The 24,636-nt window shown below is 41.6% G+C and overlaps 2 protein-coding genes across 5 annotated transcripts in view; one reads left to right on the forward strand and one right to left on the reverse strand.

Moving 5' to 3' along the window:
- Positions 1 to 24,636, reverse strand: part of CSTPP1 (centriolar satellite-associated tubulin polyglutamylase complex regulator 1) — a 230,218-nt gene that overhangs the window by 49,811 nt on the left and 155,771 nt on the right. The window lies entirely within an intron of this gene.
- On the forward strand, positions 9,435 to 10,054 carry LOC126935769 (translation machinery-associated protein 7-like). Its single transcript, XM_050757654.1, has one exon. The coding sequence runs from the start codon at positions 9,487 to 9,489 to the stop codon at positions 9,775 to 9,777; it is 291 nt and encodes a 96-aa protein (XP_050613611.1). The 5' UTR covers positions 9,435 to 9,486; the 3' UTR covers positions 9,778 to 10,054.

The following is a 24,636-nucleotide window of genomic DNA, read 5'->3' on the forward strand; positions in this document are numbered from 1 at the left end:
TACCAGCCACTGCAAAAACATGCCAATTGTAAAGACCATTGATGCTATGAAGAAACTACATCAAGTAACGGGCAAAATAACCAGCAAACATCATAATGACAGGATCAAATTCACACATAAAAATATTAACCTTAAATGTAAATGGGCTAAATGCACCAATTAAAAGACACAGACTGGCAAACTGGATACAAAGTCAAGACCCATCAGTGTACCATATTCAGGAGACCCATCTCACGTGCAGAGATGCACTTAGGCTCAAAATAAAGGGATGGAGAAAGATCTACCACGCAGGCCGGGCGCGGTGGCTCACACCTATAATCCTAGCACTTTGGGAGGCCAAGGTGGGCGGATCACAAGGTCAGGAGATCAACCATCCTGGCTAACCACAGAGATGGTGAAACCCCGTCTCTACTAAAAATACAAAAAAAATTAGCTGGGCGTGGTGGCAGGTGTCTGTAGTCCCAGCTACTCGGGAGGCTGAGGCAGGAGAAAGGCGTGAACCCGGGAGGCAGAGCTTGCAGTGAGCCGAGATCACACCACTGCACTCCAGCCTGGGTGACAGAGTGAGACTCTATCTGAAAAAAAAAAAAAAAAAAAAAAAAAAAAAAAGCAGGGATTGTAATCCTAGTCTCTGATAAAACAGACTTTAAAGCAACAAAGATCAAAAGAGACAAAGAAGGCCATTACATAATGGTAAAGGGATCAATTCAACAAGAAGAGCTAACTATCCTAAGATAGTTAACTGCACCCAATACAGGAGCACCCAGATTCATAAAGCAAGTCCTTAGAGACCTACAAAGAGACTTAGACTCCCACACAATAATAATGGGAGACTTTTAATAATGGGAGACTCCACTGTCAATATGAGACAGAAGGTTAACAAGGATATCAAGGACCTGAACTCAGATCTGCAACAAGCAGACCTAACAGTCATCTACAGAACTCTCCACCCCAAATCAACAGAATACACATTCTTCTCAGCACCACATCGCACTTATTTTACAATTGACCACATAATTGGAAGTAAAGCACTCCTCAGCAAATGTAAAAGAACAGAAATCACAACAAACTGTCTCTCAGATCACAGTGCAATCAAATTAGAACTCAGGATTAAGAAACTCACTCAAAACTGCACAACTACATGGAAACTAAACAACTTGCTCCTGAATGACTACTGGGTAAATAATGAAATGAAGACAGAAATAAAGATGTTCTTTAAAATCAATGTGAACAAACACACAAGGTACCAGAATATCTGGGACACATTTAAAGCAGTGTGTAGAGGGAAATTTATAGCACTAAATGCCCACAAGAGAAAGCAGGAAAGATCTAAAATCGACACCCTAACATCACAATTAAAAGAACTAGAGAAGCAAGAGCAAACACAGTCAACAGCTAGTAGAAGGCAAGAAATAACTAAGATCAGAGCAGAACTGAAAGAGATAGAGACACAAAAAACCCCTCAAAAAATCAATGAATCCAGGAGCTGGTTTTTTGAAAAGATCAACAAAATTGATAGACTGCTAGCAAGATTAACAAAGAAGAAAAGAGAGAAGAATCAAATAGATGCAATAAAAAATGATAAAGGGGATATCACCACCGATCCCACAGAAATACAAACTACCATCAGATAATATTATAAACACCTCTACGCAAATAAACTAGAAAATCTAGAAGAAATGGATAAATTCCTGGACACATACACTCTCCCAAGACTAAGCCAGGAAGAAGCTGAATCCCTGAATAGACCAATTGCAGGCTCTGAAATTGAGGCAATAATTAATAGCCTACCAACCAAAAAAAGTCCATGACCAGACGGATTCACAGACAAATTCTACCAGAGGTACAAAGAGGAGCTGGTACCATTCCTTCTGAAACTATTCCAATCAATAGAAAAAGAGGGAATCCTCCCTAACTCACTTTATGAAGCCAACATCATCCTGATACCAAAGCCTGGCAGAGACACAACAAAAAAAGAGAATTTTAGACCAATATCCCTGATGAACATCGATGCAAAAATCCTCAGTAAAATACTGGCAAACTGAATCCAGCAGCACATTAAAAAGCTTATCTACCACGATCAAATTGGCTTCATCCCTGGGATGCAAGGCTGGTTCAACATATGCAAATCAATAAACGTAATCCAGCATATAAACAGAACCAAAGACAAAAACCACGATTATTTCAATAGATGCAGAAAAGGCCTTCAACAAAACTCAGCAGCCCTTCATGCTAAAAACTCTTAATAAATTCGGTATTGATGGAACATATCTCAAAATAGTAAGAGCTATTTATGACAAACCCACAGCCAATATCATACTGAATGGGCAAAAGCTGGAAGCATGGCCTTTGAAAACCAGCACAAGACAAGGATGCTCTCTCTCACCACTCCTATTCAACATAGTGTTGGAAGTTCTGGCCGGGGCAATCAGGCAAGTGAAAGAAATAAAGGGTATTCAATTAGGAAATGAGGAAGTCAAATTGTCCCTGTTTGCAGATGACATGATTGTATACTTAGAAAACCCCATCGTCCCCCGGGCGCGGTGGCTCAAGCCTGTAATCCCAGCACTTTGGGAGGCCGAGACGGGCAGATCACGAGGTCAGGAGATCGAGACCATCCTGGCTAACACAGTGAAACCCCGTCTCTACTAAAAAAAAAATACAAAAAACTAGCCAGGTGAGGTGGTGGGCGCCTGTAGTCCCAGCTACTCGGGAGGCTGAGGCAGGAGAATGGCGTAAACCCGGGAGGCGGAGCTTGCAGTGAGCCGAGATCCGGCCACTGCACTCCAGCCTGGGCGACAGAGCGAGACTCCATCTCAACAAAAAAAAAAAAAGAAAAAAAAAGAAAAGAAAACCCCATCGTCTCAGCCCAAAATCTCCTTAAGCTGATCAGCAACTTCAGTGAAGTCTGAGGATACAAAATCAATGTGCAAAAATCACAAGCATTCCTATACACCATTAACAGACAAACAGAGAACCAAATCATGGTTGAACTTCCATTCACAATTGCTACAAAGAGAATAAAATACCTAGGGAATCCAACTTAAAAGGGATGTGAAGGACCTCTTCTTTTTTTTTTTTTTTTTTTTTTTGAGACAGAGTCTCGCTCTGTCACCCAGGCTGGAGTGCAGTGGCCGGATCTCAGCTCACTGCAAGCTCTGCCTCCCTCCTGGGTTTACGCCATTCTCCTGCCTCAGCCTCCCGAGTAGCTGGGACTACAGGCGCCTGCCACCTCGCTCGGCTAGATTTTTGTATTTTTAGTAGAGACGGTGTTTCACCATGTTAGCCAGGATGGTCTTGATCTCCTGACCTCGTGATCCGCCCGTCTCGGCCTCCCAAAGTGCTGGGATTACAGGCTTGAGCCACTGCGCCCGGCCGAATGACCTCTTCAAGGAGAACTATAAACCACTGCTCAACGAAATAAAAGAGGACACAAGCAAATGGAAGAATATTCCATGCTCAGGGATAGAAAATGGCCACACTGCCCAAAGTAATTTATAGATTCAATGCCATCCACATCAAGCTACCAATGACTTTCTTCACAGAACTGGAAAAAAACTACTTTAAAGTTCATATGGAACCAAAAAAGAGCCCGCATTGCCAAGACAATCCTAAGTGAAAAGAACAAAGGTGGAGGCTTCACACTACCTGACTTCAAAGTATACTACAAGGCTACAATAACCAAAACAGCATGGTACTGGTACCAAAACAGATACATAGACCAATGGAACAGAACAGAGGCCTCAGAAATAATGCCACACATCTACAACGATCTGATCTTTACAAACCTGACACAAACAAGAAATGGGAAAAGGATTCTCTATTTAATAAATGGTGCTGGGAAAACTGGCTAGCCATATGTAGAAAGCTGAAACTGGATCCCTTCCTTACACCTTATACAAAAATTAATTCAAGATGGATTAAAGACTTAAATGTTAGACCTAAAACCATAAAAACCCTAGAAGAAAACCTAGGCAATACCATTCAGGACATAGGCATGGGCAAGGACTTCATGACTAAAACACCAAAAGCAATGGCAACAAAAGCCAAAATAGACAAATGGGATCTAATTAAACTAAAGAGCTGCTGCATGGCAAAAGAAACTACCATCAGAGTGAACAGGCAACCTACAGAATGGGAGAAAATTTTTGCAATTTACCCATCTGACAAAGGGCTAACATCCAGATTCTACAAAGAACTCAAATAAATTTACAAGAAAAAACAAAAAACAAACAAAAAACAAAACAAAAAAACCCCATCAAAAAGTGGGCAAAGGATATGAACAGACACTTCTCAAAAGAAGACATCTATGCAGCCAACAGACACATGAAAAAATGCTCATCATCACTGGTCATCAGAGAAATGCAAATCAAAACCACAATGATACTATCTCATGCCAGTTAGAATGGCAATCATTAAACAGTCAGGAAACATGGAGAGGATGTGGAGAAGCAGGAATGCTTTTACACTGTTGGTGGGAGTATAAATTGGCTCAACCATTGTGGAAGACAGTGTGGTGATTCCTCAAGGACCCAGAACTAGTATTACAATTTGACCCAGCAATCCAATTACTGGGTATATACCCAAAGGATTATAAATCATTCTACTATAAAGACACATGCACACGTATGTTTATTGTGGCACTATTCACAATAGCAGACACTTGGAACCAACCCAAATGTCCATCAATGATAGACTGGATTAAGAAAATGTGGCACATACACACCATGGAATACTATGCAGTCATAAAAAAGGATGAGTTCAGGTCCTTTGCAGGGACATGCATAAAGCTGGAAACCATCATTCTCAGAAAACTGTCACAAGGACAGAAAACCAAACACCGCACATTCTCACTCATAGGTGGGAACTGAACAATGAGATCACTTGGACACAGGGTGGGGAACATCACACACCAAGGCCTGTTGGGGGTGGGGGACTGAGGGAGGGATAGCATTAGGAGAAATACCTAATGTAAACGATGAGCTGATGGGTGCAGCAAACCAACATGGCACATGTATACCTATGTATCAACCCTGCACGCTGTGCACGTGTACCCTATTATATTATAGTTTTATTACATTAAAATATAATAAAAACAATAATAAATAAATAAAATGGGGATAACAGAAGAACCTACCTCATGGGTTTTTAAGGGACAAAGTTCATTCACTTAATAGATATTATATAGCATCTATTATATGTCAGATGTTATTTTTTAGGTGCTTAGGATACATTAGAGAACAAATAGACAAGCTCTTTGCCTTCATGGAGCTTATCTTACAGTGGGGAAGACAGATAATGAATGATAAAGAAAATAAACAAATAGGCTGGGCGCAGTGGCTCATGCCTGTAATCCCGGCACTTTGGGAGGCCAAGGCAAGCAGATCACTTGAGGTCAAGAGTTTGAGACCAGCCTGGCCAACATGGTGAAACACTGTCTCTACTAAAAACACAAAAATTAGCCGGGTGTGGTGGTGCATGCCTGTAATCCCAGCTACTCAGGAGGCTGAGGCAGGAGAATTGCTTGAACCCAGGAGGCAGAGGCTGCAGTGAGTTGAGATCACGCCACTGCACTCCAGCCTGGGCGACAGAGCAAGACTCAGTCTCAATAAACAAACAAACAAACAAATAAGCTATACAGAAAGTTAAGCGAGGCAAATTAAGAGATTCAGTGATAAGTATAATGGAAAAAAAGAGAATACAGCAAGTCAGATAGGGAATATGAGGTGGTACTGGTGGTTCAATTTTATGTAGAGTGGTCTAGGTAGGTTACATGGAGAAGGTAACACCTAAGCAAAGATATGAAGGGGTTAAGGAGTAGCTGACACAGACATCTGAGGGAAGAGCATTCCAGGCAGAGGTAATATCCATTACAGTCTGAAGGAGGGAGTGTGCCTATTGGGTAAGAGGAACAGCATGGAAACCAGCGTGGCAGGAGCCAAAAGAATAAGGGGGAAAGGAAGAAGAGATGAGGTTAGAGAAATAACAGGCCAGTTCATGTATATAGCCTTTTAGCTCTACAAGCAAAAATCAAATGAAATATTCACGTTAAGTGCTTAGAACAGTAAAATGGTACATAGAAAACATTTAATAAATGGTATCTACATTTGTATTTACATGAAAATCTTCTGGTCCCTAAGCAGAGCTAGTCTGGAAGAGGTCAGGCTACAGGGACTCTAGCACCATTTATGTACTTTGGTGGGGTTAGAGAGTCCTTCAACATTTTAAAGTACAGAAATCAAACAGATCAAAGGCCTAGGTGATCCGCAGCAGCAAGCAGAGATGGTTAATTCTCTGCAGGTGCTCAGAAAACTGAACTAACCGAGGCATGCAAAGTCAACATAGCTATCAATAAAAGACAGGGAAGGAGTTGGGTGTGGAGTGGGGTGGGCTTGGCTAAGGGCTGAAACCAACAGGAGAGTCATTAGCAACATAAGAGAGAAAGCAATGGAGCATGGAAGCATCCTCTACAGCAGTGGAAACTCATTCTGATTATCAATGCAACCACAAAGTCATGATGAAAACGACTGCAAACCACCGGGGAGTAAGCCAGGGAGCCCAGCAACATGAATGCACTTGTAGGGGGCAAAAACAAATTAAGAGATTCAGGCAAAACCATTCCCTTTCCTGGTGGAGGCTCTTTAATCTTTAATATCTCTCTCTTGACACTAGGCACAGATCTTGCCCCAACAAGACAAAGGATAACTTCTGAGAAGCTAAAAATTCTCGTTTGGGTGAAGGACTCTTGAGGAGAAGAGTGCCATGTGTCTGCCGGACTAAAAGATGTGTTCTCAGGTCGAGGTGGGCGGATCACGAGGTCAGGAGATCGAGACCATCCTGGCTAACATGGTGAAACCCCCGTCTCTACTAAAAAAATACAAAAAAATTAGCCGGGCATGGTGGTGGGTGCCTGTAGTCCCAGCTACTCAGGAGGCTGAGGCAGGAGAATGTCATGAACCTGGGAGGTGGAGTTTGCAGTGAGCTGAGATCGCGTCACTGCACTCCAGCCTGGGTGACAGAAAGAGACTCTGTCTCAAAAAAAAAAAAAAAAAAAAGATGTGTTCTCTTGGTCATACTGTCTCACGCTGGGCAGATCAGGGCTAACCCACCTCCATGGCCTTTATGACTGAAGGGGCTGCAGGGCCCTGGAGCTGCAGACAGGAATGCAGTCTTTTTGGGAACTGAAGGCAGGCAAGAATATAATAAAGGCTAGATGAAGATACCCAGGCTGGGCTTTAAACTGCTTTAAATTGTGCCAGTTTCTTCTGGCATCTGCCCTAAGGAAAGCAAAGCCAGGCACCGTCCAATGGAAATCTGGAAGTGGGCATCCTTTGTGGCATCAATTATGCCAGTTTGGCCAGGAAGTTCGTAGTGCTTGGTCTCTATGACCCTGACCTAACCTACTCAATAAGGGGCAGTTTAGTCTGAGTCAGAAGAAATGAAGAGCGACTCAATATTGTGATCTTTGACTTAACATATTCAATTTGTAATTAAGACCATTATTAAAATTAGTATGAGAAATCATGTCTTCTCATTCCATTCCTCAAACTCTCTGTCTGCCTTTACTATTTCCTGATAGTAACCATGGATATTTGCTTTAGAAGTTCTTAATTGCTGGCCGGGCGCCGTGGCTCAAGCTTGTAATCCCAGCACTTTGGTAGGCCGAGACGGGCGGATCACGAGGTCAGGAGATCGAGACCATCCTGGCTAACACGATGAAACCCCGTCTCTACTAAAAAATACAAAAAACTAGCCGGGCGAGGTGGCAGGTGCCTATAGTCCCAGCTACTCGGGAGGCTGAGGCAGGAGAATGGTGTAAACCCGGGAGGTGGAGCTTGCAGTGAGCTGAGATCCGGCCACTGCACTCCAGCCTGGGCAACAGAGCGAGACTCCGTCTCAAAAAAAAAAAAAAAAAAAAAAAAAAAAAAAAAAAAGAAGTTCTTAATTGCTACATTCTTAGCTACTTATTTAGTCAATATACTAAGTGTCAAAGATATGCCAGGGACAGTGCTAGATTCTGGGGAAACAGCAAGGGATAAGACAGATAAAAAATTCCTATTTTCATGGTACTTACATTCTAGTGTGTATGTGTGGCAGTGGTGGTTGGAGAGACAGGCAATAAAAAGTAACAAAGAAAGAAATACTTTTAGGAAGTGAGCAGAGCAATGACAGAAATCAGGCAGGGTGGTGTGATACACAGTGACAGAGGGTGGGACCACATGAGACGGCTGTGCCAGGCTCATCTTTGAGAAGGTACCATTTGAACTGAGAACGCACCAGATGAGAAGGAGGCAGCCATGCAATCTAGGGAAAGAAGGAAGGGCAAAGACAGGGAGATGGGAACCAGCAACAAGAGTGTTTTGCTTCCTGCTTCTCCATTCTGCACACAAATGCTATTTCTCTGTCTCTGGCATGTTGCACTCTGTTAAAGAAATTGCTCTATGATGCCTGGGAAGGGAATAATATTGAATGAAACAGAATTCCAAGGGAGCTACATACTGCCATGGGGGAGGGTGGGGACACTGAGGAAAGATAAGGCAAGGGCTGTGGAAGCTGCCCCAGGCTGCCCCATTTCACTACTGTGGTTAACTGGCAAAGGAGTCCGTGCAAATGAGTGCAGGATGTCCAAATCACAGCACTGTTTCACACATCATCATTTCAAGTCACCGACTGACAGGATTTAGCACTCTGTGTCTGGCAGCAACCAGCAGTGAAGCAGAGAGAATTCCACTGGATTATCCAAAGCATCTGACCCGCAAATGAGGAGTGAGCAGAACATTTTTAAAAAACAACTCTTGAGTGGTTCAGTGAGCCAATTCCACATTGAAGAGAGACACACAAACATCCAGCCGCCTCTGAGGCAAAAGGTCAGTTTCTTCTGCTTGTCCTTGGTCTTCAGAATCCAAGTTATTGATGTGAGCTGTGTCCCTCATTTTCCTAGCCAAAGGGGTAGACGTGAAGTAGAAATAGGCCAGATACGGTGTTCTGGGACAACACACCATTGTCTGAATCCAGAGAGCATCATGGCTGCAGTGGATGAGAGCAGGCTCAGTGGGAGAGGCTCAGGGAACATCAGAAGTGCAGGGCCTGTCCTTTGAAGATAAAGTCTGGCTAGATCAGCTTTTCAGCGAAAGAAGCTAACGTCTGCAGACAGATCTTTATCTTTGGTGAGCCCATCACAGATCCCAGGTTTAGGATGGGGGCTAGAATGAAGGGAAAAAGCCAATTATCACCCTATAAGAAGTAGATAGGCTGGGGGCGGTGGCTGACGCCTGTAATCCCAGCATTTTGGGAGGCCGAGGTGGATGAATCACTTGAGGTCAGGAGTTCAAGACCAGCCTGGCAACATGGTGAAACCCTGTCTCTACTAAATATACAAAAATTAGTCAGGCATGGTGGCCAGCGCCTGTAATCCCAGTTACTCAGGAGGCTGAGGCAGGAGAATCGCTTGAAGCCAAGAGGCCGAGGTTGTAGTAATCCGAGATTATGCCACTGTACTCCAGCCTAGGTGACACAGCGAGACTCCATCTCAAAAAAAAAAAGAGTCTGGTGGCAGGGTCTGGGGAAGGGGTGGCAGGCGCCATGTCTAGCCGTGAAGATGGCAAGAAGAAGTCACTGAAACAGCCTAAGAAGCAGGCTAAGGAGATGGACGAGGAAGATAAGGCTTTCAAGCAGAAACAAAAAGAGGAGCAGAAGAAACTCGAGGAGCTAAAAGAGAAGGCTGCGGGGAAGGGGCCCTTGGCCACAGGTGGAATTAAGAAATCTGGCAAAAAGTAAGCTGTTCCTCGTGCCTGAGGAGACGGTGACCCTTTATTTCATCCTTATTTAAACATCTATATTCCCTGCCGTAACATCTTTTGCCATCTAAAGCTGGAATTAAGTGTTGTCTTGGAGCTGTTGTACATTTAAGAATAAACTTTTGTTAAAAAAAAAAAAAGAAAAAGAAAAAGAAAAAAAAAAAGTAGATAGTACTGAACTGTCCCACCCTTGTGGGTTTCTGATTCTCCAATCAAGTCCTGAGACCCTCCTGCTCCCCATCCTTTTCTCCTCCAAGTCCTTCTCACACAGCTGTGAGGTAAGATTTACTAGATGGAATGTGTTTGCAAAATCTGTTTTGTTCACTGTAACATGTTTATCAAAAAAGAAAGAAAAAAAACCCTGTCCCTTCTCACTATTTAGTTTTTGGTGACTGCCTTTTGGGATCTGGAACTGGATAAACAGATGGACTTCACAGAAGAAATCAGGCGAAGCGCCAGGGTGTGTATATATATCTTAGTCTCACTGTAAATACGGCAGATAGCCCTCATCCAAACAGCTGTGCTGGTTTTGGAGGAAAGTGAGGGGACAGTGTCTTCTGGATGACAGCGCTCCCATTGCTCCAAGGTGTACCTCCCTGGTGGTGCTTTGGGCTATAGGATGCCAGAAAGATTCAGATATATGACCCTGATTTCATTTTCTGGCCTCTGGCTGTGGTAATTAAGTGTTGTGCCAGATCCCAAACTATTGCTTATTATTAGTACTGGGTTTGTTTGATATAAATGAGTGCCTACAAATGTGCTGAGTGTTTGCATTGTGTATAATGATGAGTACCTTTGCAATATACTGGATGCCTCTGTATTAAGGGGATGCCTAGTAGGGGTATAGTTTTGTGCGTGTGTGTGTGCACGCGCACGCACATGCAGAAGTTGTGGAAGGCCTGGACTACAGTATTTGCCTGGCCACAGAGCAGTATCACTGCTGGGGGAACAAGGTACAGTGATCCCTCATGTGCAGCACACTGCTGCCCCAAGGGAACTGGGGGGAATTGTACCGAGCAGTTTCTCTCCTAACTTTTTTTGCCACCTTCTCCAGTATAAATCTCTACTGCAGGTGGTAGGGGTGGAGGAAGTAACTCTTTCGTAATTCAATATGCTTCAATTCCCAGGTATGAACAAACTTCCGAACATTTTAGGAGAATCTTCTTTTTTTTTTTTTTTTTTTTTTTTTGAGACGGAGTCTCACTCTGTCACCCAGGCTGGAGTACAGTGGCACAATTTTCGGCTCACTGCAACCTCCGCCTCCCTGGGTTCAGCGATTCTCATTTTAGGAGAATCTTCTAATAAAAAAAAATATTCATTTGCTTCACAGAGTAGGGTTCAGGTGGATGTCTCCTTCCCTCCTGGACAAACTCCTTGGGAAAAAAAAAAAAAAAGACAATACTGTCCCAACAGGAAACTGGTGCCAAATAGAGGCAAAAAACCAAAACAAAACAACTCCCTGAGATAGAGTGGACTGCATTCATTAGGTTCAGGTAGCGCAAAAGACAGGAACATTAAATAATTACACTCCAACAGATCAAGGTGCAGTATAGGTAATGGGACCTCATAAGGACAGAACAAAAGATCTTGTTTCTAACAAAGGTTCTGCAGACCTTTATACTACAGTGAGCAATGAGTGAGAGGGATGCTGCCCAGGAAATGAAAGGACTCAATCGTTTTTCTTCAGTGAGCGGAGCCCAGGAGGAGTGTTCCAGGGCGCTCTCACAAACACTCTTGAATAACACCATCCAGAGCCTTTGATTCAAGGAACATGCTGAAGAATAAACAGCCTATTAATCTGAGTTTTCTGGTGTGCCTGAGTATACAAAGCAGCAATGAACTAACCCCTTGGCTCTTGCAAACATCCCGACTGCACACCATCCGCTGCTCCACTACACAGCTCAGCCCCTCCTTCCCATCCCTGCATGCAATTTCCCCTGCAAAAGCTTCAAGGTTTGGGGGTCCTGATGGTTTCATCTAATGATGCTCAGGCCAAACCCAGGGTGCAAAGAACCCTTGTTTGGCCATAAGAAGGCACAGCCATGTGACCAGGCTCAAATGAGAACTGTGTGGTAGTGTGACTGGGTAAGGAGACAAAGTCATCAGTCTGCCCCTTTCTGAGCCAAGTTGACAGCCACAGGCCTGGGAAAGGAAGGCCCAGTTTCAATTGCTTCCTAGTCTTGGTTACCTTGGTGGCAGGAAGAGCTCCTGCATGGGTGGGCTTTGGGTGCCATTCTGTGGAAACATTCCTGGGCGTTTTGCCTAGGTAAAAATTACCAAGTAAGGTCCTTGAGTTTTCTTTCTTTCTTTCTTTTTCTTTTCTCTTCTTTTCTTTTCTTTTTTTTTTTTTTTTTTGAGATAGGATCTTGCTCTATCACCCAGGCTGGAGTGCAGTGGTGTGATCTTGGCTCACTGCAACCTCTCTCTCCTGGGTTCAAGCAATTTTCGTGTCTCAGCTTCCCGTGTACCTGGGACTACAGGCGCGTGTCACCATGCCTGGCTAATTTTTGTATTTTTAGTAGAGATGGGGTTTTGCCATGTTGGCCAGGCAGGTCTTGAACTCCTGGCCTCAAGTGATCTGCCTGCCTTGGCCTAGGTCCCTGAATTTTCAAGGAGAAAAATGGAAGAAAGAGAAGTAGCTGTTTCACTTTCATCCTTTCACTAGAAGTCCTTCTTTACAAACAATCAGGTGTAGCTTTTGTGATAACAACAAATTTGATCGGTTCTCCTTCCCACCCCCAAGACAAAGTACAATGATAGTATTTTAAGTAATAAACCAGGCGTTGTTGTTGAAACAAGGTAATTGAGGCTAGGATCATAGGCTCAGATCAGCCACGGAGCGGTTTCTCTGTGTTCTATGGTCACTGACCTCATGCAAGGTGTGTGCTTAATCATAAAAGGAACTAGTGTGACAAGGTGGATAAATCAGTATCACGGCTATCAATACATACTGGGTTGTGCATACACACACATATTCTCTAAGCCTAATCCCTCTGACCCCAAATTTATATATCAAGGAAAACATGTTTAATGAAAGTTTCCTTTCTAAAAATAATTTCAAAGAGGTGCTTGGACTTAAAAAAATTAATTCTAAAGTCTTCTGATTCTACTTCCAGGGAACTACTTTGTGTTTAGTCCCTTGAAACTGGAGAAGGACACACATCTTTGACGAGAAGGAGCAGCACAAAAGCTTGCATTTTATGTGATTGGCTCTGAGATGATACCACAGAGGGTAGGAAGTAAGAGCATGGGCTCTGCAGTCAGACAGATCGAAATCTGAGCTCCTCTTCTGCCACTTGCTGATGTGTGATCTTAGACCCATGACATCAAATCGGTGAGTTTCAACTTTCTCATCTGTAAAATGGAAATAGCTTCATGGGATTATTGTGAGGATTATATAACAAAAATGTTTAGTACCATGCCTAGGACACAGTAAGAGTTCAATAAATGATAGCTGTTCTTACTGTTTCTTTTAATTAAAAAAAATTTTTTTTTTCAGAGACAGAGTCTCACTCTGTTGCCCATGCTGGAGTACAGAGGTATGATCATGGCTCACCACAGCCTCAAACTCCTAGGCTCAAGTGATCCTCGCACCTCAGCCTCCTGAGTAGCTGGGAATACAGGCACATGACAGCACGCCCAACTACTTTTAAAATTTTTATCTATTTATTGTTTTTGAGAGAGGTCTCCCTATGTTGCTCAGGCTGGTCTGGAACTCCTCACCGTAAGTGATCCCCTCACCTCTGCTTCCCAAAGTGTAGCGATTACAGGCATGAGCCACCATGCCTGGCCCTTGTTACTATTTGAATCCTCTAAATAATAGGCACAGGTACTTAAATGGTGGCTGGCGGGCACATGAGCTACATGAAATGGGAGTTTCTTCATTCCTTACCAAGCTGGGCTTAGAAGATCCTCAGACCGTCGTCCTTCACTACACTGGCAACAAGTGTTTGGGTTATCTGGGGTAACTGATGGAAGGACAATGAGAAATCAAACCCTGGTACTCTGGAACTTCATTTTGATTTGGGAACTGCAGATTGACCTGGGGTATTCCCACCCCAGATTCTGGCTTAGCAGATACAGCCTTTTCCTAGGCTTCCACCTGTTGAGACAAACAGATGTAATCTGAACACAAGAGGGGCTTGCAAGCACAGATCTGGTATCAGACCGCCTTACCCTGCAGCATTCCTGGGGTCATAAAATGACAAACATTTCAACAGGCTGGATATCTAACCCTTCCTGCCCTGTAACTGGGGCCTTATGAAACTGCTTCTTGTGATTAGAGCCATTGGTACCTCATACCAAGGCTGTGAGGTGGACTTCATTAATATTGATGAGCTGCAGCTCGTTAACCTCATTTGATGTTTATTTACAACCATTCTTCTCATATGCTAATGAATGACACTGGGCTCTTCAGATAGAAAGGAGAGAACTGGACCCTCTCTGCCAGCATCTCCTTGGCAAACTCCTGTGCCTTGAAACAGAAGTTTGCACAGAGGGAATGAAGCCAAATGGAGGGAATGCAGCAGAGAGGACAAAATGATGTGAAAAGAATGTCTGCAATGTAATGGGGGAGAGAGAAGCCCAGCTGCTGGGGCCACAGTGTGACTGAGTTTTGGTTACACCCACCCAGTGGCTAACAAAGAAGCTGAAGGGCGGGGAACTGAGGAACTAAGAAAAGGACAATGTATTAGATTTTGGAATTTTTGGAATTGGAGTAGGGGGGTGGAGATGAGTGGGCCCCATGGGTGTCAGGGAGCTTGAAGGCCTCTCTAGGATTCATTCCACTTTCTTCTGTGATCTTAAGAAATCAATAGGCAGGGAATTGGGGTGGATTTCTTTAAGGCAGTAAAATGCCCATAGCAACGAATGCTTATCAAATGCTTGGCTTGGAGAAAGAGTGCTCATTGTCGCACCGTGAAATGGGTAAGTAGGGAGAAATAATCTCTGATTCTCTTTCCTCAAAGTTATAGGTTTGTGTATTAAAGAATAGGATGATTAAGCAAGGAAGAGTCAGAGACTGAGGAAAAAATAAACTTTCAAATATGGCCATTAGCGGCACAGTCGCTCATGTCTGTAATCCCAGCATTTTGGGAGGCCGAGGAAGGAGGATCACTTGAGCTCAGTCATTCGAGATCCTGGGCAACATAGTGAGACCGCATTAATTAAAAAAAAAATTAGCAGGGCGTGGTGACATATACCTGTGGTGCCAGCTACTTGGAGGCTGAAGCACAAGAATTGCTTGAACTCACAAGGCGGAGGTTATAGTGAGCTGAGACAGCACCACTTCACTCCAGCCTGGGCAAGAGTGAGACCCTGTCTCAAAAAAAAAAAAAAAAAAAGGCCATTCTATTGTTTCAGGGCACATGTCTCTTTCAAATTCCCCAGTATATAGCAAGTCAATTTTGGGTCATCCCATCCATTCTGAGTGTTGGAAAGAACTAATAAGATGTATGAGAAAGGTAGAAGGAAAAATATGTTGGATATATGAAAGTTTATTAATACTAGCAGCAATAGCAAACTTAAAATTTCTTAAGTACTTCAGTGTCAATTCTCATCAATTTTCTTGACTTTGATGCTGTACTTTTTTTTTTTTTTTTTTTTTTTTCTGAGACAGGGTCTTGCTTTGTTGCCCAGGCCAGAGTGCAGTGGCGTGATCTCAGCTCACTGCATCCCCCACCTCCCAGGCTCAAGCAATCCTCCCACTTCAGCCTCCTGAGTAGCTGGAACTACAGGTGTGTGCCACCACACCAGGATAATTTTTGTGTATTTTTTGTAGAGACGGGGTCTCCCTATGTTGCCCAGGCTGGTCTGGAACTCCAGGGCTCAAGTGATCCTCCCACCTTGGCCTCCCAAAGTGCTGGGACTACAGGCATGAGCCACTATGCCCTGCAAATGCTGTATACTTTACTATTTAGTCAATTATTCCCTTCCTGCCTTTGGGGCCACACCCTCTTTTTTCTCCCAATCTGGCTTTTTTTTTTTTTTTTTTTTTTTCTGTGAGGCACTTTGAAGATGATTCCTACCCTTGATATGACTTTCTGTAAGGCTAAAGAGGCAAGAGAAAAAAGAAACCTCTTACCTTAAAGGCTTAACCACATTCTAAAGTGCAAAGTATTGGTTCTAACAAGTAGATGTTTGTTACGTTTGTCTGGCTGAAATCATTACCCCTTAGGGTACAAATTTCATTTTTTTCAAGTTTTCTATGAACTCAGTTCCTCTCAGACTGAAGGAATAATCAATAGCAAGCTGTTTTGACCTGACAGTGTGCAGCTTGCCCATGCTTAGGGACAAACATGACTGAAAGAGTAACTGACAGTTATATGCACATTCTAGACTTGAGAAACGTTTCTCAGTTTTTTCTCATCACCCCCTAGCTTTTTAGACCTTTTTTTCTGTTTGTCCACTCCCCATGAAATTTTGATATCATGAACATATTACCTATCTATATATTTTTTGAGGGCCACAAACCATTATAATATCTAAATTTTTTTTTTTGCCTCCCAAAGAACCAATTTTTGCTCCCTTGGAGGCAATATTGCCTCAATTGAGAAGGCATATTCTAGAGGCTTTTTAAAAGAAGTATATCATCTTATTTACTGTGTTCCAGGATTGAACCTAACATTCTCCCAGGGTGAACCATCAAACACAATTACATTTCTGTTCTGATTTTCTTTTTTTTTTAGGAAAGAAAGAAGGAAAAAAAGACATCTTTGTGCCTATCTAGTTAGTAATAGTTATTCCAAAAAAGAGATCAAAATCATTTTTTTCACACTGGACCTGAGCTATCCACAGAATAAATGGCTTACTTTTTGGCAGTAGATTAGCTTTTTACAATAATCCTATTTGAGTGCCAGAGAGGTAATAGATTGTCAAGCCCCTTAGGGACCCCCAAATCATTCTCCTAAAAGTCAACAATATATTCCCTTGTAAGAGGAGCATGAAGTTCAAATTCCAGAGGACGGTAGTGAGTGGTGTTATTATCTCCCTTTTACAAGCAGAGAAATGATGATATTGAGAGGTTAGGTAGCTTAATTTAGGTCACTAGCACTGATGTCTTCATCTAAATATCTTCTCTGTCAAACAAGGTCACTCTGAGGATTTCTAGACCTGATGTCTTCTGATTCCTACTTTAATCTAGAATCACGGACCTCTGAGAAAAATTTATAAAGGCTGTTTTGCTTCTGCCAACCCCTTCTCTCCATCTGACAGGACAAACGCAAAGGAAGGTGCTAACAGAATCTCTAAGAATTGACTGATAGGAAGATAACTCAGGCTATTGTTCTAAACATTACTATTTCATGAGCAAATGGCTTTAGGTGGCAGCAAAGAATGCTGTATAAGGAGGTATGCAAGTTTTTTTTGTTTGTTTTATTTTTTTCTAAGATGAATATCACTATCTTTGCAGGGTTCAGATGAGAGGCTATTAAACTATGATATGCTCCTCAGAAGATGCAAAGACCTAAATCAAGACCTCCCACAAACAAGTAACATGGGAAATTCATATTTTATTTTGTAGTCATGGGAACTGACCACATCTTAAAACTATCCATACTTGAAACTCACCATAAGTGAGTGAGAATTAGAGGTTGGCAAGTCAAACAAACAACAAAAACTACCTAAAAGGGCTCTTCTCTGTAAACTAGTCTCAGGCTCTTTTAACTCTCTCAATTAAATCAATGTTAAAATTCCCTTGGAATAGAGGCTGAGGTAGGTGGATCACCTGAGTTCAGGAGTTCAAGACCAGCCTGACCAACATGGTGAAACCCCATCTCTACTAAAAATACAAAAAAAAAAAAAAAAAAAAATTAGCCAGTGTGGTGGCAGGCACCTGTAATCCCAGCTACTCAGAAGGCTGAGGCAGGAGAATTGCTTGAACCCAGAAGGTGGAGGCTGCATTGAACCAAGATTATACCACTGCACTCCAATCTGGGTGACAGAGCGAGACTCTGTCTCAAAAAAAAAAAAAAAAAAAAAAAAAAAAGAAAAGAAAAAAAGAAAAAATCACCTCAGAATAAAATACAACTTATTTATTCTAAAGAGATAACTTGTTATCTCATGCTGTCAAGAAGGTCTGCACCTAATCCATAATCTATTCTATTAAAAACAAAAGCAAAGAATTTCAGAGAAGGTTATTCTGCAATACTGCTTAGGAACCCAGTACTGAATAACATTATCTCATTTGTTTGTTTTTTGAGACAGGGTCTCCCTCTGTCGCCCGTGCTGGAGTACAGTGGCACGATCTCTGCTTACTGCAACATCCGCCTCTGGGTTTAAGCAATTCTTGTGCCTCAGCCTCCTGAGGAGCTGGGACTACAGGCATATGCCACCATGCCAGGCTAATTTTTGTATTTTTAGTAGAAATAGGGTTTTGCCATGTTGGCCAGGCTGGTCTCGAACTCCTGGTCTCAAGCAATCCACTGCCTCGGCCTCCCAAAGTGCTGGGATTACAGGCATGTGCCACCACAGCCGGCTTGAATAACATCGCTAACAAATTTGCCCTTATGTGTGACATAAATTCTTCCTACAGCAGTGGAAGTTCATTTCCTTTTTGTTTGAAGAGATGGATATAGGCTGATGATGAGTTAAAGGGCTTAACTTTGTTTCACAATGTCTAGAGCCAAAAGATATACCCCAGATCTATCTAAACATATTAAGGGGAATATAAAAGTATGTATATTTAGCTCAACTAGCTTCTGATACAGAAATGTTAGAAAAGTAGCCAGTGGCTTCCTTTGCTGTAAACAAGGAATAAATTTGAGAGAGGGCAAAAAAAATCTTCATATCTTGCCTCAAAGAAGATGAAACTATAATTTTTCTGGATTAAAATAGAAACTAGAAGATACAAGGTATAGAAATCTAAAAGGTGACTCATGTTACAGAAGAGGCATTTAAATGAAAAAATGTTTCTTATTGGATCCTATAAAATAGGAAAGCATGGCGTGGGGGGCAGTGGCAAATCCTTTAAAGTCTTGAACATCAGAGCAAGGGAACTAAAGTGAAAATACAAATTGGAATAGGTAAGGAGAGAAAGAGAGTCCCATCAAAAACCCATTGAAACTGCTTGTGGCAACTGTCAATGAATTGGAAAGGGCACCGAGGAGAAATGAGTATCACTGTGTTCCAATACTGATTTGCTAAGTTCAGCAGCATTTGTCTATCTTGTTCTACCAACATAACTAGTCAAAGAAACAATCCTAAATGCAGGAAAAGGCTAATCTTTTTCATTGGCAGGTGACCAAAGAAAACACCTCCAATGAGCAGTATGATGAGGCGATACAAACAAGACTGCACTTATCAAACATTTTTATCTGAAGTGCTCAAAACATTTGCCAGTATTATACCTAGTTCAACTTCCCCTTCACCAGCTTCCTCACAGCTTTGAGAGGAAAAGCAAGCTTTTTCTAAGAAAGATGTCTCCTCTACATATTGGCATAAATCTGAATACATCTTTAGGAAAAGAATTTCCCAAAGAGGGTGTGGACTCCTCTAGGAGTCTCCAGGGTGCCAGATCCTCCAAGCACTCTGGTAAAGGCTTTGTTTCACCACATCAAAGGCAGTGGGGCAAAGTTCCTCTTAGCAGCCATGGATGCTGCCAAGAAGAGCGAGTCTTCATTTGTGCCAGGGACTAAATGGGAAAATTCAGAAGGAAGAGTAAGAAGGCATTTTACCTTCCAGATTTAAGTAGGGAAACAGACCCACTGAGTCACGAATCCTTTTTTCCAGAAGTGGTATCATTATCAGGTTTTATGCTCAATGAATAGTTGTATGGTAAGTTATGTGTTTAAGATAAATAATTCTCTCAAAGTTACAAAGCAGATTTGTGACAGAGAGGGTTATAGAATCCAGGGGTCAACTTTAAACAGTTAGATCTAAGTTTTCATAAGAGTTTTTAGAGGTTTGAGAATTAGAAGTCTGATTACTTTTTTTTTTTTAAATGGAGAACAGGAATGGGTGGCAAGACCCATCAGTCCCATGGTTTATCACAATACTGTGGTCCAACCTCAGGGCACAGAAATAAAACACAATTTTACAATTAGAGAGCTAAGTAACACGTGGTACTTTTTGTTCCATAGCTTTTCACAAAACACATAATTAAGTGCTATCATACTATATTACTGATGGATCAGATTTACACAGACCGTGAAGGTGGCAAGCACGTCATGGAGAATGGCTTTATAAATTTATGGAAAATGGTTTAAAATAAACAAAACAAGCCGAGGCAGGCAGATCACCTGAGGTCAGGAGTTCAAGACCAGCCTGGCCAATATGGCGAAACCTCATCTCTACTAAAAATACAAAAACTAGCTGTGGTAGCAGGCACCTGTAATCCCAGCTACTCGGGAGGCTGAGGCAGGAGAATCGCTTGAACCCAAGAGGCGCGGGCTGCAGTGTGCCAAGATCCCGCCACTGCACTCCACCCTGAGCAACAGAGCAAAACTCCATCTCCAGAAATAAAAAAAGAAAAAAGAAAACAATCATTTCTTTTGTTCTACATTCCAAGTGGTAGGTGCTTTCCTGAGCCTCTGTCACAGATATCTGAAGCCCTGCTCTAGACAAGATCAAGAGGCCTTCTCCCCAGAGTAGTACGCTGGACACTGAAGGAGCTCCCTGCTTTATTAGGAGATCTGGAAGGAGCCAAAAGGGCTATCGTCAAGTACTCAATCTTGTAGCCAGAGGATCTGAAACTTCAAATTTGCTATGGCTTGAAGTAGATACATTTTATAAAAAGAAACTAAAAAGTGCTAATTCTTCTGCTTTTGAATGTTGAAAACATTTTGATAGTAACTTTTTTTTTTTTTCTGCTGGGCCTTGATATTGCAGAAATTGTTTAGAATGACATAATTGAGAGGAGATTTTCAGAAGCATACTTACTACTTTTTATGAGAAAATCAGATTGAATATCACCAACTAGTCAGTAACAATTTCAAATGAATGAATTTCATAGGTGAATACATAGGTCATGATAAAAACAATTAGAATAAAAGGAGTCTGTATGATTTCATGGGACCAAAGTTTAAAAACACAGTTTTCTATTGCTTGAGATAAATCCAGTAAATCCGAATGTGACCTTGACTTGTCATATCAAGACACCAATTAATGTTTGCTCCCCTTCACTCAGACCCATGCCTCCAGGCAAGAAAGCAATTCAACTTTTGCTAAAAATCAATTATCTCTTCACTTATATGAGGGACCTAGAACAGGCAAATTCAGAGGGACAGAAAGTGTTATAGAGGTTACCAGGGCCTGGGAGGGAAAGGAGGAGGGAACGAGGAGTTATTGTTTAATGGGTACAGTTTCAGTTTAGGATGATGAAAAAGTTCTAGAAATGCATGGTGATGGTTGTACTTAATACCATTGAATTGTATATTTAAAAATGGTGAAAATGATAAGTTTTATGTTACATACATTTTACTACAATAAAAAATTGATGTCTTATTTTTAAAAATTCAGAAAACGGTTCTTCAATCATGCCTTTACAAAATAACGTGGACCTAGGCAGTTCCCCAAATTAGTCTGTTCACCAGAATCCCTTGGTGTGCTTATTAGAGTTACAGATTCTCTGGTCATACTCCAGACTGGCTATTTGCTTTCTTGTTAATCTGGCCCTTTTATGTATCTTTCTCTGTAACAGGAAATAGGGTACCCTTAGTTGTTGTGTAGTTTTTAGCTTAATCAAGGGTCAAATTGAAAACAGCTTGGCCTCTGCCAGTCTACAATTACTTGAAACTGAAGCCACGAAGATGCAAAAAAATCAGGTTTTGCAATGGTACTCTCAATGTCCATAAAACTACTGCTCTTCTACAGTGTTATTTCTGTTTCTCCAAGACATTACTCCTTGGGAACTGCTCTGCAATAAATAAAATAGGCAAATAATAACATAGTTGAAAAGGGCTAGAAATTTGTAATTGTTAGAGGTGATACCAGGATTCATTTTTGGCTCAAATAAGATATGGGAATTTTGTATATGGCAGGTGATGAAAAAGTGGCGGAACACCCAAGACATCAAAAATAGAAAATAAAAAATTCTATATGACTCAAAGGTTAGATTGGTAGAGATTTTCTTTCAGTTGGAAGCTAAAACATATATTACAACACCCTGGCAGGACTGCTTTTAACGATCTGTAAGCTTCAGTGAGGCAAGTATCATTTAAGGCTTTGAAGGGAAAGAAAAAAAGGGTGTTTCAAGTCCCTCAAACAATTTATTGCTCCAGTATTTCTAATAATCATATGAGTATTTTTCCTTTTGACTGGAGAGCAAAGGAAAAAGGAAACCTGTAGGAACTGGAGTTGGACAAGAGAACAAAGTTCATAAATGAAATCCTGTCTAATACTAGCAACTGAAACAAGACTCACCCCTCATGTCCTTTGAAAACCGGCCCAGCTCAGTCCCGTTTTTCCCCCTCATTGATTTTCAAGCGTCACAAATGGCTCTTCAGGCTGAACTAAACAATCATGGGAAGTTCTTTCAGGAAAAAGATGCAACGATTACTGTACTTCTCCTGGGCCATGCCATTGCTAGGCCATTTCCCCTCAGAAATTTATTTCTCTAACTAGAGTGATGAGCTGACAAGAAGCAATTTTTAAGTCAAATCAGTAAAATAAAAATATCTCCAAATAACACAACAGTTTTATTTCTGTGAGAATAACTCTTCCTTTATTCCAAAATGAAACGACTATCTGTCTACTATTATTACATAGTTAAAAAGATGACCTTTAATGATCTACAAAACTGAGGCTTAGAATGGATTTTACAAGTTACCTAATTAATTCAGCTCTTCTTTCTCATCTTGTGCCTCTTTCTTCTTTAACATCTTTGTTCAGTCATTGTCCAGAACAGTACTATACAACAGAACTTTCTGTGATGATGGCAATGTTTGTTATTCTACACTAATATGGCAGTAACCACTAGCCATATGTGGCTTGTGAGCACTTTGAAATGTGACTAATGTGACTAAATAACTGAATTGTATTTGTATTTAATTTCTTAAAAATTAGCTTTATTGAGGTTTAACTGACATACAAAAAACCCATACATATTTAATATGTACAATTTGATGAGCTTGGATACGTGCATAAAACAGTGAAATCACCACTACCATAAAGATAATAGGCATATCCACACCCTCAAAAGTTTCTCTTTCTCTCTCTCTGTGTGTGTGTGCGTGTGTGTGTGTGTGTGTGTGTGTATGGTAAGAATGCTTGACATGAGATCTACCCTCTTAATAGATTGTTAAGTTCCTAATTTTGTTAGTTACAGGCATTATGCTGTAGAGCAGATCTTTAGAATCAATTCATCTTGCATAACTGTAACTTTACACCAATTGAACAACAATACCCCATGTCTCCCTCCCCCAATCCCTGGAAACCACCATCCTATCCTCTGTTTTTATAACTGTATTTAATTTTAATTAATTTAAATTTAAATAGCCATAGGAGGCTACCGGCTACGTATTGGAGAGTACATGTCTAGTATGTGCTTTATTATCTCTAATGACAGAAAATCCATTTCCTCCCAAGCAGCTCTTTCTATTTATAGAAATAATAAATAATAATAATAATTATTATTATTATTATTTTGTGTTTTTTTGAGACGGAGTCTCGCTCTGCCGCCCAGGCTGGAGTGCAGTGGCCGGATCTCAGCTCACTGCAAGCTCCGCCTCCCGGGTTCACGCCATTCTCCTGCCTCAGCCTCCCGAGTAGCTGGGACTACAGGCGCCCGCCACCTCGCCCGGCTAGTTTTTTGTATTTTTAAAGTAGACACCGTGTCAGCCAGGATGGTCTCGATCTCCTGACCTCGTGATCCGCCCGTCTCGGCCTCCCAAAGTGCTGGGATTACAGGCTTGAGCCACCGTGCCCGGCAATAATTCTAATTATTAAGAACATTTCTTCTTACATTGTGAAAGCTGTCTTCCTGGTAACTTCCACCGCTGGACCTAATTCTGTTTTCTGGGGCCACACAGAATAAGTAAGCTCAGGTCACATGCTACATCATCAAGTATTTGAAACCAGTAAGCATGTATTCCATTTACTTTTCTATGAGTTTAACATCCCTGGTTCCTTGAACTGTTCTTCATCATTTGGTTTCAAATCCCTTTTTTAGTAAGGCACGTTTTAGTCAGTCAATGTTAATAATGATGAAAACAACAACTAACATTTATCAAGAAGCTATTAAGTGCCAGGCACCATGTGAGACAATTCTCATGCATTGTCTCGCTTACATCCCTTCCCAACCTATGAGGCTATACTGTTATTTGCCATGCCCTTACTGCTGGGGAAACTCAGGCTCTGAGAGCTTAAGGAACTTACCTGAGACCAAGCAGCAAAAAAGTATACAAACTAGGACTCAAACCTATGTCTTTTGACTCAAAAACCACTGCTCTTGACCATTACGCTATGTTGCCTCTCTTGTGAAAGCACGGAGCCCCTACCCTCAAAACCTTGAGTATTGTTTGTTCATCATGGAATGTAAGCTCCATGTGGCTGAAGACTTTGTTGTGCTCAATTCTGTATATCCAGCACCAAAACAGTGCCTGGGACACAGGATGCACTCAATAAATATTTGTTGAATGAAAGAATGAGTAAATAGAGCAAGACAATCGCCTTCTTCATTATGGCCTCTGTTCTTATTGTATTATGTCTAAAGCTAATTTAGCGTCTTGCCAGTCACATCACACAGCTGCCCAAACTCAGCTTAAGTCTCTTGTAGTTTCACTGTTAACGTGCCTGCTATCATGCCTTTTTATCTTGACCAACTTAGGTATTTTTAAAAACTCAATTCTTATATTTATTACACTTACATCTCCCCATTGATTTGTAAAATGAGCCCTTTGCTCAA

This window comes from Macaca thibetana, chromosome 14, assembly GCF_024542745.1.
Source record: "Macaca thibetana thibetana isolate TM-01 chromosome 14, ASM2454274v1, whole genome shotgun sequence".
Classification (NCBI taxonomy): Eukaryota; Metazoa; Chordata; class Mammalia; order Primates; family Cercopithecidae; genus Macaca; species Macaca thibetana.